Here is a 16,856-nt window from a genome sequence, read left to right as displayed (position 1 = left end):
GGTCCAGGCCCAGCCTCGCAGCCGAGTCGGCCTTTGAGTGCCCCGGGCAGAAAAGTTTGTTAAGTTATACAATTTGTTCGGCAAACGGACAAATGTATTAGCAAAAGAAGTTGTAGAAATGATTTCGGACTTTACAATAATGGGCAAAAGTGGATTTAATAGATTTTCGAGTTGGACCTGAACAGCGAGCTCGCTGAGGCGTAACCAGGCTGATGAAAAGATTAACAAAAATTGAATAGAAAATGAAATATTATGGATTTTATCAATGAAAATATAATATAAATGTGAATTGTTGAGCCAAAACTGACTTTTTGAGAGAAGAACTTGAGGAATAAGATTTAAACTTCCAAATGAGAGCTCAATGAACGAACCAAATGTTTCAGAAGTTTGAGCTGAAATACATTTTAAAATAATTTTAAGAAACAGAAACAAAAGCTGTAGCAGCAGAATTGGCTGACACAGAGAGATCTCTAAGCCAGCAAGGAATTTAAATTATTTTAAATAAAAATAAACTCTGATTGTCTTATTTGCATTCACGTCTTCTTATAATTAAAACTAATCGGCTTCATCTATAAGCTTTTTTCGAAACTTATATAAATATAATTCTTAAAGATGATTTATGTGGCCTTTTTATTTGCTTATTGCAGCTTAACATATTCCTTGGGAAGTGCGTCATTTCTGCTGAGCTGCGGCACAAAAATAATCTGCGCTGCCTTTTGAGCCACTTCTGCTAATGACCCCTAGCGCATTTGGCCTTAATCAAGTCTGTGGAAGGTGCCAGGCGTATGCCATTAAATGCACATAGCTGAGAAGCTTTGAAGAAGAAGAGAGAGAGAAGAAGAAGAAACCGCCGCACCCTTCGATGTGGAAAAACTCTAAACAAACTTAATGCCAAGCAAACTGCACTTGCCTCGAGTCGCAGCCGTTTATGAGCCAGCAGCAGCGTCCGGGCAGCGACCACTGTGCAGTGGTTGGCGGTTAGCGAGGGTCGCGGCGGCGGCGACTCTCGGGGTCTGTCACATTTTTTAAATGCGCGTAGAGCCACAGAAGCCACGGCCACTTTAACACCTACCTAAAACTCCAGCTGCCGACTGTCGACTGCTGCTGCTGCTGCTGCTGCTGACTGCTGCTGCTGCTGCTGACTGTCGAGCGACAATCATTTTTCATGCTAAGCTCCAACGTCAACCGTTTGGTTTATGGCCTTAATCCTTTTCTACATAAATGAAATGACGGCAAAGTCCAGCCTCGCCGTCTCCGTCTCAGACCCAGTCCAGAGCAAATGCCGCGCATTTCATCATTAGTCAGCGGCCATTAATGCCCAAGCAGGCAGCCAGGCAGCCAGGCAGGCGGACGGGCAGTCAGCCGGCTACTGGAGATTGGGGATTTAGAATTGAAACTGGGTGTGGAACGAGTCGCATCTACGCATATCGACGCGTGCAGCAGCCTACACATCATATAAATACTAAACCATATACATACATATCTATATATATACATATATATATAGATAAGTACTTGCTGTACTCGCACTTATGTATACTAATCAAGAGGCTGACTAAGTACCCAGGAAATGCCAAGGTTGTTGCACTCCAACTCCAACGTCCAGTGGCTTTTAATTAACACACAGCCGAGACGGCAGGGGCTCCATTCCGGGCCATCATCAGCTGCCTCTGCCTCTGCCCCAGCCTCTGCTGCTGCCTAAGCCTCAGCCTCCGCCTCAGTCTCATCATCATCGGCATTAACAGAATATTTTCATATATACATATATTTTTTCTTTTGCCGCCTACCGCCTACCGCCTGCCGTTAGCCGTAGCTATTTTCAAATCAATTCCATGCAGTTTTTAATACATGCACACACTCGCATGGCCTATGACTGGATGGCTTCCCTTTCCAATTTCTCGAAATGATGTCATGCTGCTTCTCGGCACTCGCAGTGAAATCCGCTCGGGGCATAAATGCGCACAGCGGGCGGCTGTTTAGCGCTTAATTAATGATGAATATAAAAATTGCCGCATATATGAGTTGCTTTCCACACACACACACACAAACACACACACACACACATATACATGTGCATATCTCTGTGCGTACATCTAGATACATTTAATGGAAATTTCTAATGGAACGTTGCGACACGCACTCTCAGTCACATTTCTGGATTGTGCAACGTTGCGGGGGTGAGCAACAGTTGCTAGCAGCATCAACATCAACAACAACAACAACAACAGCTACAGCAACATTTGCCAATTTTCTTACTACATTTTTCTCTCAGTGTCATTTAGGTTGCGATTTTCGCGATTTGCGCTCGGGCCTTTCAAAATCTATACATAAATATGCTTTCACGCAGCTCCCAAAGATATCAGATACTTTTTTGCTAGTTTATTATTTTCGTTGTGGTAGTAGTCGCTGTAGTTGTTGCTGTTGTTGTCGTTGGTGAACCGTTAATGCCAGCAACTCGTATCAGATGCAGATGTTGCTCTTGCCATGGCTGTTGCCACATAGACGCTCTGCTCTGCTCTGCTCACGATTGTGCGTCGGGTACTACGATAAATTGATAAGTTTTGCAGTTGCTTAACGAGAGAGACAGAGTGAGTGAGACAGAGGGAGAGCTCATATCTCAATCATTGGCAACTTTTTATAAAGATTTGCTTAAAAAGTCGTTTGACTTTTTTGTAAACTTAAATTGTATACTTGTAATATATATGCATTTAAAATTTATAAAATCAAACATATACAAAGCTTAATTATTAAAATGTTGTATACCTGATAAATTAAAATTATTAATAATACGATTAATTATTATTATTAACATTAATTTAAAAAAATTATTATTATATTCATATATTCAATATTATTATTTATATGACTGAATTTGCATGATGTTGATAAACTTTCAAATCCTATGCATAAGACAAAATAAATCATGGTAACATAAGTAAATCAATCCCGCTAGAAACATTCTTAAACGAACGCACTCATTTCTCTATTATGTAGAATTCAAAGCAGTTCAACAAAATTATCTTTATAGAAATATCTGTAATCATTTTTTACTAGAATGCGATTAGCATCTATTGATTCTATAAAAAAATACTTAATATGAAACATTAAAATTCATAAATTAGCTCCTTCTTTAATAACAATATTATGTTATCATGCTTCTACCTAAATTTGCACTTAGGCTACTCATATCTCACTCATATTCAGGCTAAGGCAAGAGTATTTTTTTAGCTTTCCATGTATTATTTGTATATGCTTGTCTTATAATCAAAAAGTGATTAGCATGAAAGCCCAGATAAAAAAGAAAGAAAAAAAAAACAGCAACAATGACAACACTGAACGAGCTACAGCCTGGGAAGAAATGCGCAACAAGCAACAACAACAACAACAATAACAATTACAAAAAAACAAACACACATACAGCTAACATACAAACACACTTAACGTGTAAACATGGCTAAAAGAGCGTTGACCATATTCGGGGCGCTGCTGTTGATGTTGTTGCAGTTTGTTTTGTTGTCGCACGCAGCACCAGAGACGACAACAGGTACAAACAACGACAACAGCAACAACAACGACAACAACGACAACAGCAAGGAACGGTACACGTTAATATGACTAGCGTAATTCTGAGAGTGGAACTTGAGACTGCGGCTGTCTGGAGACCAGGCCAAGATGCTGCGCTGCACAATGGAAAACCGGTTCGCTTCGGTTCGGTTTGCTGCTTGTGGGCCCATCATACGACATTATCAATATAATCAACAGGTAGTGCCCGCTCTGCCTCCGCTGTGCGCTGTGCGCCGGCGAACTGCTTCAGCTGCTTCTAAGCCTTTTCAACGCTCATAAATTGTTCGAGCGGCGCAAAAAAATATTTTGCAAACGCAATGCGAGGCATGCGGGAAAGCCAGCTCACATGAAAGGAAAGTATTGGATGGAGTCCCAGAGGGGGGCGAGAGAGAGAGAGAGAGAGAGGCGTCTTCGGATGGAGTACCAGGAAAATCTTTCGCATACGGCGAACGGTACTTTTTGCAATTATCATCGTTGTCTTTGGGGTTCGAGAAGATGCTGCTGCAGCGCCAAAGCAAATATGCGCACTTGGCATTGTATGCGAAGACCGAAGACAGCTCAAGACTTGGCAAGACAACGCACTAATAGCCCCAGTGACTGGGCCTCGGCTCACTCCCCTTGCCGAGCTCCAGCCAGCAGCAGTATGTCCTCCTTTTTGGCTTGCATGTGCCAGCAATACACACACGCACACACACACACACACACACACAGATGCAGGGGCAGCAACTGAAGGCAGCTGCGGCAACTGCGGCGATTGTGGCGGCTGTTTTGCGGTCTGGGGCTGAGGTTTTGCGTTATGGCCATGGCCATGTGTAATAGATTATCAAAATGCCAGGCCCATAGACACGATGCCAACGGTTTATGTCACATGAATGTAATGAAATTAAATTTCTCTCTCACACAGAGAGCTGGAGAGGGAGAGGGAGAGGGAGAGGAAGAGGAGGACTTGAAGCCTTAGACATCAGACAAGTTATTAAACTTTGGCTTGCCTTCGTCCTCGACTCGAGTCGAGTCGACTAACTGCGATAATTTTAAAAGTCAACTTTGTAGCAGCCAAAAGCATCTACGCAAGATTGTGCAGCAAGTGTGCATATTTACTTCCTGTAATTGAGCATTTATAGCTTTTATGGCCTAACGGATTTAGCCAGACAGCCAGCCAGCCAGGCAGGCAGTCAAGCAGGCCAGCAGTTAGGCAGTTAGGCAGTCAGGCAGTCAGGCATTTGGGCTCCTTCTCGAACTCGTCTGGGTAATTGCAGCATTCTAACTAGTCTTCAGCCTAGGCTATGGCCATGAGCCATGAGCATGCAAAGACGCTTAAATCAATTTGATTATAAAGTTTATGCATAAATTGTGAATTGATTTAGCAGTTAATTGATCAGCACTGATGACATTGCCAATTGATTCGACTGCCTTGCAGTGCATTCGTAAATGGATAAGCATGCGACAAATTGGACAGTCGGCCAGCTAACACATGCATAGTTAATGCCCTCGGCATTAGATGTGTCAGTTCCAAAAGGAGTTGCCAATTACTGCAGAAGCTGCACTGGCAGTGGCAGTGGGAGTGGCCAAAGGCGAATTTCACATTCTGCTTAAAAATTCAATTGAAAATTGAAGCTTAAGCTAACGGTAGTAAACATATGAGTGTGCATTTCCTTCTCTAAGCTAGTTTATAAAATCAATTTGGTTTAGTGGTGCGGCAATTGCTTATGGCCTTGGCAGTTGCGTAAGCCGATTCACATTATATTTTCTGAGGCATATTAAGCAATCTCTTCTGTTCGGTCGCGCGTCATGTGTTTTGTCAGCAGAGCAAATAACAAAGCACAACATGAATGCCTCCAATGCTTGGCGCTTAAACGCACTCATTGATATAATATGATCTTAAACTAAGCCCTCGACTTTGTAGCAGACGCTCCACACACACACACACACAGACGCCCACGCACAATTGAGGCAATTTGCTGTCTATGTATTTTCGGTATTCTCATTCTATTGCGGAACAATTCATGTAATAAAAGACTTTGGGCTTCCAGGCAAAAGCTCAGACCAACAAATACACGCAGCATAAAATTTAATAACAAAATGTTTACGCGTCTACTAAAAGAAGAAGACAAGAAATTTAACTATTATTTATACGCCTGGCACTCAATGCTCGCTCATTGAAATTTGTGGGAGGTATTTTGGAGGCGAGCAAAGAGAACGAGAATGAGAATGAGAATGAGAACTGGAACGGGAACTCATCTATATAATTTGCCGGCATGTATTTATGATTTATTGAGTGTGTGTGTGTGCGTAGGCGTAGGTGTGTGTGCGTGCCTACAACAACTACAAATAGTGCTTAGGGAACAATAGAAAAATGGATGGCCATTGAGAGCGAGCTCAATGCCCAGCACGCGAATCGTTTCGTCGCTTAATAGACAGTTACAGATACACTCTGTGTGTGTGTGTTAGAGTATCAAACACGCACACGCACCCAGCAGCAGCAGCAGCCGCACCAGCAACAACAACAACAACAGCAACAGCAACAGCAAATTGGATAATGTCTATAAAAACTAATTGAATTCTAAGCGCTCAGCACGCTATTCGCATTCTTCAGCCAACAGCTGTGAGAAAGTAACAAAGAAAGTAAGAGAGAGAGAGAGAAAACGAAATGTAGAAATATATATATATACACATATATCTAGTATCCCCACCTCACCCGCAGCAGCTATAATAAAAAACTCGTCTCAAGTGATGACATGCAAGCTGTTGTGTGTTGTACAGTGTAGTGTGTGTGGGCAGCAGTTGTTGTGTAATGTATAAAAAAAAGCAATTTCACACAGAAATGTACGCTGAGCACCATATAGAGAATACGCTGAGAAACAAAAAGCTCATTACTCATATGCCAATCAAGGGTCCCGAATACCGAATACCGTCCCAGTCGGCCAACTCTGGTCCGAGACCAAACCCAGGCCCAACACTCAAACTCAAGTCGATTGTAAGCCGCAACGCGCACTGGCTGACCCCAGAGATGTTGTCGATGCCTTGGCTTTGGCATAATTAATCATTCACTTATAATTAACAGCGCAGCGCGTCTAAATAGAACAACTTGCTAATGTTAACGCTAATGTTCATCTGCTGCCACATGGACAGCTAGACAGCACTCCCCAGCAGAAACTCGCACACGTCATGCCGCCGCGGTCAATGCAAAACTTCAAATTGTTTACCACCAAATGGTTTCTCCTCATATTACTTCCTAATTTTATACATTTTTTGTTTCATCCCATTTTCTGGTTTGCTCCCAGCAGGAGCACATTAGCTTGGGCGTTGGACCTAATGGCTTTTCAAAAAACGTAAGCTGAGAACTTTTCACTGTAAATTCTATACACAGCTCTGGAGCATTGTAGATCATTATGAAAAACCTAAGCTATGAACGGACTTGATCCCGGAACTGCTATGGCAAATTTATTATTGCTGCCAATAAATAGTTTAATTAAACTTTGCTATACATATGTATAGAGACACATATTTATTTATGAAAATTAAATATTTATATACAAAAGAATATATTTGTACATAAAAAATGTTTTTATTTTTTTTTTATTTTAATGTTTCAAGTCTTTCAAATCTTAATATTTTTCTATTATTTTTTATAAAATAATTTTTAGTATATTCTTTTTTTTTATTTAAAAAAAAATCAAGAGACTAATAATAATAGAATTAAATATATTTATAATAATATAATTTTATGAAATATATGAAAAATAGGTTTGAAAAACTTGAGCTGATAATAAACTAAAGGCGAAAATTGGTTAGTCAAAAATAATATCAATTTAATTTATTTCATCTATTCAAAATATATACATATGTATGTATGCATTAAGATTGTTATAAAAATGATTTTAAAATATTTTAATGTATGAAATGGAAATGATTAAAATTTGCCATATTTTATAAAGAAAAAATATAAATATTTGTGAAAATGAAAACTATAAAATAAATATTAATAAAAAACTAAAACCCAAAAATCTTTTATAAAATTTGTAACAAAAAATAGAAAATTTTTCTTGTGTTTGAATTCAGAATTTTCTTCTACATTATACATTTCTGAATATATAAGTAACTCAGTCTAAGCATAAATTTATATTTTACACAAACGAAACACTGAATTTCTAAATTTTGTTCAAGTGCTCAGTCAAGTCTTATTTCCCATCAAAAAACACTCTACACAAACACCCTCTCATCGGGCAGCAGAGCATTCGTACGTCGTGGTGGCATTAGATGATTGTTTCATAGCTGTTGTGTTAGCTCGTGCAGCGTAGCCACTTGAAAATTGGATGGACAGCTGGTCATATGGATATTGAATAGATATGGAGCCCAGCCCAACTCAGCCCAGCCCAGCCCAGCGCAATCCAAACCGGGGCCAGTCAAGTAGTCAGCTACTCAGTTGAGGCTGAGTGATGTACTACGATGGAACGCAACGCCACACAGACATCGACATCGACATCGACATCGATGGTCATTAGCAAAAGATGACGACGATGGAGCCGGAGATGAAGCTGCAGATGGCGATGGCAATCGGAGATGTTGCGTACTCGTAATTCTTCTATAATGGATCTGTTATCTCTCTGTGCTTAATGGGTTAGGTTAGAGCCGAAGGGGCCAGAGCTTTTTCTGCCGGAGGAGGAGGAGGAGAAGGAGGAGCAGGGGCACAGCGCGTACGGCATTCGCTGCGAGGCAAAGATGACTGACAGCTCTTGTTGGTATGGCTCGCCTGGTTGCCTCTGCCGGAGTATACTTAAAATTTGAAATTAAATAATTAGTTGTTGGCTAAGTTTTTTCCCCGCTCGCTCGCACGCCACTTGCCTGGCTGACTAGCTGCCTGGTTGGCTGGCTGGCTGGCTGGCTGGCTGCGTGGTCCGAGCAGTGTAATGACCTTTTAAGTACTTTTAAGATACTAATCGCCTGGTTCTCTAGCTAATGGCTTGTTGTGGCTTGTTTTTGGGGCTTGTACTTCTCGTCGCTGAAACGAGAGTGCAACAAAGTCGCCACTTGGATGGCACTAATTAACGTCAGAGCGTTGCTTTAGGGCTGCCGAGCGTTAAAGCCCATTTTCGTAAAGTTTCTCTGATGCGTATTAATTAAAATTTTGATAAGCGCCAGCCTCCGCCTCTGCGCGTTCCAATAAAACTTGAAAATAAATTACACAAATTTGTATCTCGGTTTTTTATGTGGCCCTTGTCGTGCCTCCTCTTCTAGGTGTGGCGCTATTGTCGGCTGCGGCGGCATGGCTTATCGCAAAGTATCTACAAATAATGGACGACTAATAGGCATCTGCCCCCAACACCCCCCACCCTTTCATATGCCCAACGGCTTGGAGCTCTCAAGCATTTTGTCAGGCCTTAAAACGAGCGCCATTTAGCAGCTGCTTGCTGAGAGAGCTGTGGGCGAAAGTGAGGCTTGTGTGGAATGTCTAGAACCGTTGAGACTCCAAGTATTGGGGAATCAGGAAAGTAAGCTGAGAATCAAATGATGGATGTATTGAGGCTATTGAATTACATTTCGAAATGAACAACCTATGAGAAAGTATGAATATCTAACAATTAGCAGCAATAGCAACGAAATTTGTTTGTTGCATTTCAAGAATTTTCCACAAACCACGTCAAAATGGAATATCCACTGCAACTGCAGCAGCATGAAATATGCAAGCCATATCATGACATACGAAAATGATGAAATACCAACAATTGTTCGCAATGGATAATTACCACACATTGCTAACTGGAAACTATGCCAATGCCCAGGCCTACTTTTTCGGTGAGAGATACAGAGATATTTCGCACAATTCTCTGCACGCTCTCGCATCAGTTGCCCTTGGTCTGACAGCGCAGCTCGACTTAAAGTTGAAAATATTTTTGGACTTTTAATTCTTAAAGCCAACTCAACGATTGCTCAGAGCTGGAACTGAACACAGATACACATATACATATATGCGTACATACATATATAAATTGTGTGTGGTTAAGCTCGGAAATGCCAAATTGAAATGAATATATGAAATGCCAGAAATGTGCCAATTGAAAAAATTCGGATACCCAACAGAGAGCAAATGCGCAAAAGAGAGTCCTATCATATTTCGAATAAAATAATTGATCACTGCAAAAAAATATAAATATTTGCATACAGATATTTCCGAACGGGTTTATAGTAACTATAAATTAATCCCATTGATAGAAATGAATTTCTACAGCGTATCCGCTGGTTTGGCATTGCCAGCGAATATAAATTGCTGAGTTTTGTTTATGTCGTTTTGGCAGTTCATATTTAAATTGGTTTTGCCAACATTTTCCAATTAACGCGAATGCGAAGTCTGCATTGCGTTTAACAGTCGTGCAATAAATATTGAATATTAATTTCATAATTCAAGAATTGAATGCAATTACGCATTGGCCATTAGATAATTGTAATACACACACACACACACACTTATACGCACACATAGCGACACCCACACACACAGCTAAACGAGCTTAATCACTCAGATAGAGAGGTTAACCCCGAGCTTGAGCAAACAATTGATATGGCTTTAATGCCAGGCTTTTACTTACACTTCAACACTTAATTATTATATTAATAGGCATATCTATTTTGGCTCTAATTAACCTTTGACATATTGTGTGGGCTTCGAGCGTAGCATTTTGACAAATCAGCAAACACTCATACAAAGGCAACAAAGGTGATAGTTGAATAGGGGCTGGCAGGTGAGCTGGTAAGCAGGTAAGCAGGTAACGGCGGCCGGGGAAGGTTATCCAAAAAGGCCGTCAGGCAGTCACGACTCGTCATGCTTATTGTGTGTGAGCGAGTGTGTGTGTGTTAGTGTGTGTGTGTGTGTACAATTTGAAGCGACTCGCAATTACCAACGACACGTCAAGATGTGAAATTAACACCGTCACACAAAACCCAGACCCAGCAACTGACAGACAGACAGGCAGACAGACGCAATGAGTGGGCGGCAGTCGGGCAGACAGACATATTAATGTATCTGGTATTTAACATTCAACAACAATCACATTGTGTGTGCGTCCGTCTGGGCGTGTATGTGTGTAGTTGACGTTCTTGGCTCGAAAATCATTAAATCACAAGCACACACACACGCACACACATACAAACAAGCAACATGCAGAAAAAAGCGCCTGGCCCCAAGTATGTGTTTGTGTCAGCGACACAATTGGCCGCCCACCCGCCGTCAGGCAGCCGGCAGCGTGGAGCGCCACACGCATATCCTGGCAGGCAGCAAACAGCAAGCACACACTGATATAGAGAAACAGAGAAAGAGTGTGTCTGAGCAGGCGACAGAGGGAGAGAGAGAGAGAGAGATGGAAAACAGAAGAGAGCTACGCAACCGCAACACGCAATACTCGCATTTCATTAGACACTTTGCAGTGACGACTCCTATTACTCTTGCCGAGCGCCAGGAGGAGGAGGCGCCGTGGGTGGAGCACAAATAGAGGGCAACAATAGACATCGTTGTTATAGCCAAAGGCGTTGCTCGAAACCAACAAAAAAAGTTGCACTCGACTTGGATGAAAGACCAGCGAATGCCCTGTAGACAACTCCACTTTGAAGTCACAGTCATTTCCAAGCCAAGTTATTCGATTTATGGATAAACAAATATGAATATTTTTCAATTAAGCAATCTTTTTCATTTAAAACGCTTAGAGAATGAATATAAACTGTAGATAGGTGCAAAAAGTCTTTTTCATTTAAAATTTGCATTTACAATTTAACAAGAACTAAAGCATAGATATAAATTTTGTAAAGTTTTCTGCTCTTTTTAAATTTAAAAATTTAGCTCAAATATTATTTATTTTAGTCAATTTAGTTTAATTTTATTTATTAATTTTTTTGATAAAGTAGGCAGAGATAAATGAAATGATTGAAATTTTATTTATATTCCTTTTTATAGACAGCATATACGTATACCACCCATTGAACGAGCATTTTAAAGGATACATAAAAGAACTGTACATAAAAGCGGCAATGGCCCGAGGAGCCTACCCCAAAGCGACCAAGTTCAATTGGGAATGTTGTCCAAAAGAACTAAAGGAAGTTGACTATTCCATATTTACCAACGTTTTTTTTTCTACTATGAGCAGAGTAGAAAAAATTTCAGGAATTTTAAAAGTAATTAAGTTTTTATTTTTATTTTATTTTAATTACTGCAACTCGGAATGGGAAAAAAATTTTCTCAAAACTTTGTTTATTTACGTACTTCATGACATGTTCAAGGCTTATCGAGTTTGACCTAACTTGAACTACTTATTAACTAATTTTTTATAAATTCACACAGTAATTTAAAAATACCAAAATTTGGTTCACTATGAACATTTGTTGGTTTAAAAGCAAATATGTATATAATCAAAAATAAAAATACAGAATGAATTTCAGCATATGAGATAAATTAGAAACTTTTAATTACACAATACAATTACATATTATTTTAATTTTGCTTTTGGAAGTAAAGCCTAAGTTAAAAGTATATATATTTTTGTCATTTGAATACATAAAATATATATATAAATATTTTTTTAATTAAAAAAAAAAATGTTTTTCAAATTATTTTCTGTAACACATCATGGAGTACATATTGAGTAAAATTACATTTAAAATTGACAAATCTCTGCATATTAATATTTGTAATTTATGATCTCGTTAAAGGTATTTGCTGATGCATTGCTGCATGTTCAGTATGATCGCCTAATTTCCTTTAGTTCCACGAAGGACATTTGCTGAGGGGAGTGCGAGCTCGAGGAGCGCGTGCACATTCAAATAAAAAAGCTTCGAGTCGTTACAAATGAGTCTGTCATTATTCATATGCCGCGCTGTCAAGGAACCTGCCCAGCTGAGACTTTGCACATATTTTGTGCGCTTTTTCAACGGAACTTGGCTCGTATCCTGGCTCGCTCGCTAGCTCGCTTTTCTTTTTATTTATTTTTCCCTGTTGTTTTTGCTGTTGCTGTTGCTGTTGCTACTGCTGCCACCCAACAAATTAATTACTAACCAACTTGAGTGGTAAAATGCTTTTCTTGTTTAGCTAACAACAATTTTTTGTTTTCTTCTTTTTTTTTGTGTGTTTTGCTTTTTTGTTTTTTTTTTTTTGCCTCGACGTTTTTGCTGCTGTGTTTATTTTTACGTTTTTTTATTTTTTTTTTATTTTTTAATATTATTTATCAAAATGTTTGCTTGAAGACTTGAAAATAAATTGCCAGAGATTAGGGCGACAACTTTTCATTTAGCTAGCTGCCTTAATTTCCGGCCACACGCATTGGAAAATGAAAATGTAACCCGGCCCCAAATGAAAAATGGTTGTCTCTCCTAAGGGGCGTCATCAGAGAGCGGGGGTGTGGGTTTTCTTTTGCTTATCTTATTGTGTTATCACTCACCTGAAAATATGTTTGACCCTTGTCCACCCAGCCGATGGCCATATCCGCGCCAGCCAGATTCCCATCGGGCGAGAATCCAAAGCCGACATAACCCAATGTACGTGCCTGTATTTCAAATGTTATATCCTGATTAATGATTTGCCATAGTATGCGAAAATCCTCATTCAAATCGATGGCATGATCCCAGACGGGCGTCGCCTGTGAAGCTGCTGCTGCTGCCGCTGCCGCTGCTGCTGTTGTGTTGTTGCTGCGAATGGTCAGCTTGCTGGCCGCTTGCGCCGTGGCCAGCAGCGAGAATAACAACAAAAGCGAGGCGACCGTGTGGCAGGATATAAAACATGTGATTAACGATGACCGCCTTGAACTTGAATGCGTGCCAACTCGTGTTGCTCTTGTTGAGCTCTGTATTGCTGTTGTGTGTGTTGCTGTTGCTGCTGCTGCTGCTGTTGTTGATACTGCTGCTGCTGTTGTCTGCCTCATTTTGTGCGCCATTTTGTGCAAAGTTTTGTTGGCTGCTTGGCTTCAGTAAACAGTTGTTGTTCTTGTTGCTGTTGTTGTCAGCGATTGCGCGTACGACATTTATTAGTTTGAAAATCAGTGAAACGTAATTACGCACGGCAGCAACTGTTTAGCTTTTGTATCTGTTGCCCAGCTGTCTGAGGCTGCTGCTGCTCTCCTGTCTTCTTTGGTGCTATCACAGTTACGATTATTTAGTAATGATAATAATGGCCACGCAGTTTTACTTTCATTCGTAGTTGCTGCTGTTGCTGCTGTTGCTGCTTCCTGTTTCCGATTTGTTGCCGCTGCTGCTCATTAGTTGCGCTTGTCACACAGATAGATACTCACACACACAGCTGCTGCTGATGGAGTCTGCTGACGGATGTGGACGACCCTCTGTAAATAGACGACAAGTGAAGGAAAGAAAAATTATATAATTGCTATAATTTGATGTCGAGCTATATAATAGGAACACAGACGCAGCGCGCTTTTAGCTTTAGCGTGCTGCAATGTTTAAATGCATATAATTACATAAATTATGAACCGGTATCTATAAGATTCTACAACATAGTTGACGTCTCAAGTTAGTTGAACTGCAACTTTTGAGCATACCACCACGGCGGGCCGGCAGGGGCAGGCAGCCAAGCAGGCAGTTCGTCAACATATTCAGAAGCTTTAATTAACCTGGTCACGCAGTTTCCCTAGAACATGGCCAGCAATGACTGACAGAACGGAGAGCAGCATTTGGAGGGGAGCTAATGGCTAACCAGGCGACAAGCAGAGGAAATTGAAAAAGAACAAGCAATGGGAATTTAAAATAACTTTAAAACAAAAAACTATAAGCTTGTAACAGGTTCTTGCATATTAAACAAAGAAGAACAATTTAGCTATTTCTAAGAGCTAAAAGTAAGAAATATGCATTCAATAACATAACATACATATATTAAATATATACCAAAAATTTTATTAAGTAAATTAATAATAGTTCAAATAGTTACAGAATTAATGCAATCAATAAAATTAATATTATATGCAACAATCTATAAAAAATATAAATATGTAATATAATATATATGTAATATTAACTATACAACTATTAAAATTAATTGAAATCTTTCTGTAGTCGAACGATGCTTCCAATATTCTTTTAAGATATTAATATATTCTAATCTTAAATTATCATAATATAAATAAAATATATTCCAACAGATTGAAACAATTCTAATACTTTAGTTATTATCTTATTTTCAATTCAAAAGATTAATGATAATTCAAAAGTCCGGAAGTTGGTGAAATTTGAAGAGCAACTTTCTTTGAAGCATAAAACATAATGTTAACTGAGTGCCACAGATCGTTCTTCAAATCACAATCAAAATATTGTCGGTAAATAATTTAGTGTGAAAATATTTTGACTTTTATGGCCGCACTCGCGACTTACGACTTGAGAGAGCAACTGCCCATCTCTTAGATCTGCCGCTATGCAATCCACAGACATTACTCATAGAGCTCGTTCCCACAGCTCTGAAATTTTTGACTCACTTAGGGCTGACTAACTCGGACATAACTCAGTCACATCTTTTGCAGTGCTGACTAATTTAGACAAAAAACAAAACCAAAAGCAAAATAAAATAAAACGAAACGAAAACCAGTTTGGTTTTTTGTTTTCTGCCACTTGAGCGACACTTGAAGTGTACGTCAATTATGTGTCTACATATACATATGTATAGGTATATACGTATATATTCATCCACTCGGTTCGAGTATCATTCCCCACTCTGACACGCAATTAATGCGTAGCTCAAAGCAAATCGAAGATAATTACGGCTTGTCATAATTTTAATGAAGAAGGTCGCCCGAACTGAACTCGAGCCGGGCATACGCCCAGCGCCTGAGCAGCAGAGCAGCGGAGCGCCAAAGCGCCCGCAGTCCGATATAGATTCTATGAAATAGCAGTGGCTAACCCATCAACCACTACTAGGCCGATGGCCGTCCGGGCATTTGCGTATATTCGGTGTGCGGTTACATTTGATAACATGCCAAAAGTGCGTGGTGGACTGGCGGCGCCTTCATTTTCAATTTCAACACCCACCGCACCACACTGCACCGCCGCGCCCGCGGCAGCACATTTAAATCTTTAATGCGGCGCCATCGTAGTAGCAGTTGCCGGCCAGTCGCAGCGTTTGGTTAAATGTCAAACACGCAGCAATTTGTTATAAATAGCGCACTTCCGGCCTTAGATACACAACACCGAACTGCGAACAGCCAACAGCGAACAAGCAACAACCGGGCACACTTTGGAGTACTTTGGGATATGCGACTGTATTTGCACCAATTTGAGGCGCTTAGTCGCGTGTTGAAGTTGACAAAGGTCAACAAACGTACAAAGCGAACCGTATGGCAATGAGGGCAAACGAGCCAGCAAATTCGAGCGAAAAAGCTAATCCAGCGACAAAGTCGAGAAATTGATGCCCTCAAGGCAATTAGCGCAGAGACTTTTCCCAAAATTAGTAGCAGCTCAACTTGGTTTACTCCGACTAAAGTCGGAATCATCCACGAGGTTTGCTTATTTGTTTAAGCCAGTTGTTGCTAAATGAATTGGCTTGCATAAGCAATTCCTTTTTATATTTCCATGCGAGTTGAGATGAAAACTGGATTTTTCCTAAGAAACAGGATATATTTAGAGACAGAAAAAATTGCCCTGACTTGGCTAGAAAAGAAGTCTTATAAATGGATTAACATATACTTAATAGAAAAGTCTAGAAAATAAATTTTTGTTATGTTTAAATTTTTAAAATATATTTTTAGTTGTTTTTTAAATTAATCTGTTAAATTAGTTGGTTAAATTAGTTGTAAAATAATACAAATTTATATTATTGACTTTAATAAATTTTTAAAAGTAATTATGTTGTTTCAAAAATTAATAAAAAAAAACACTTTAATTTATTTAATAGATTCAAATAAATTTAAATAATAATACAAATATTTCTTTTTGATTTTAAAAATTTTTTAACTCTATCAGCATGTTAAATTTGAACCCCTGAAAGCCAAGCTACACCATCTCAGACTTAAGACCGACTCCACTCTAACTCTTATTTGCAACTAAACTCTCTAAAATATTGGAGCTTCAAAAGATCTTCCAAGTTTTCCGGCAAGATAAAGTCATTTTGATACAGTTATACCGACCATTTGGTGTTTGGCTATAGTTCTGTTATGTACGCCCGTAATTCCGTTAATGCATTCCTAACCTAATGACAAAGTTATTATGCCCGCTGTTATCAAAAATGTATCCAAAAGATACACAACAATGAGCTTGATGGGGCACTCCGAGTTTACAAGTTGTTGTTGTTGTTGTTGTTGCTGTTGTTGCTGTTGTTG

General features: G+C 39.6%; 1 protein-coding gene across 1 annotated transcript in view; it reads right to left on the bottom strand.

The window, feature by feature from the left end:
* The window catches only part of olf413 (DBH like monooxygenase olf413), a 144,858-nt gene that overhangs the window by 66,477 nt on the left and 61,525 nt on the right, over nucleotides 1-16,856 (bottom strand). The window contains exon 2 of the mRNA XM_018102291.3: nucleotides 12,984-13,877. Coding sequence (XP_017957780.1) covers nucleotides 12,984-13,475 — 492 coding nt within the window. The 5' untranslated portion in view covers nucleotides 13,476-13,877. The remainder of the gene's footprint in view (nucleotides 1-12,983; nucleotides 13,878-16,856) is intronic.

Source organism: Drosophila navojoa, chromosome 4, assembly GCF_054131105.1.
Source record: "Drosophila navojoa isolate 15081-1374.11 chromosome 4, UAZ_NAV_1.0, whole genome shotgun sequence".
In the NCBI taxonomy this organism is placed as follows: Eukaryota; Metazoa; Arthropoda; class Insecta; order Diptera; family Drosophilidae; genus Drosophila; species Drosophila navojoa.
Note: the sequence above shows the minus strand (reverse complement) of the source record. Positions and strands in the feature narration are given on the sequence as shown.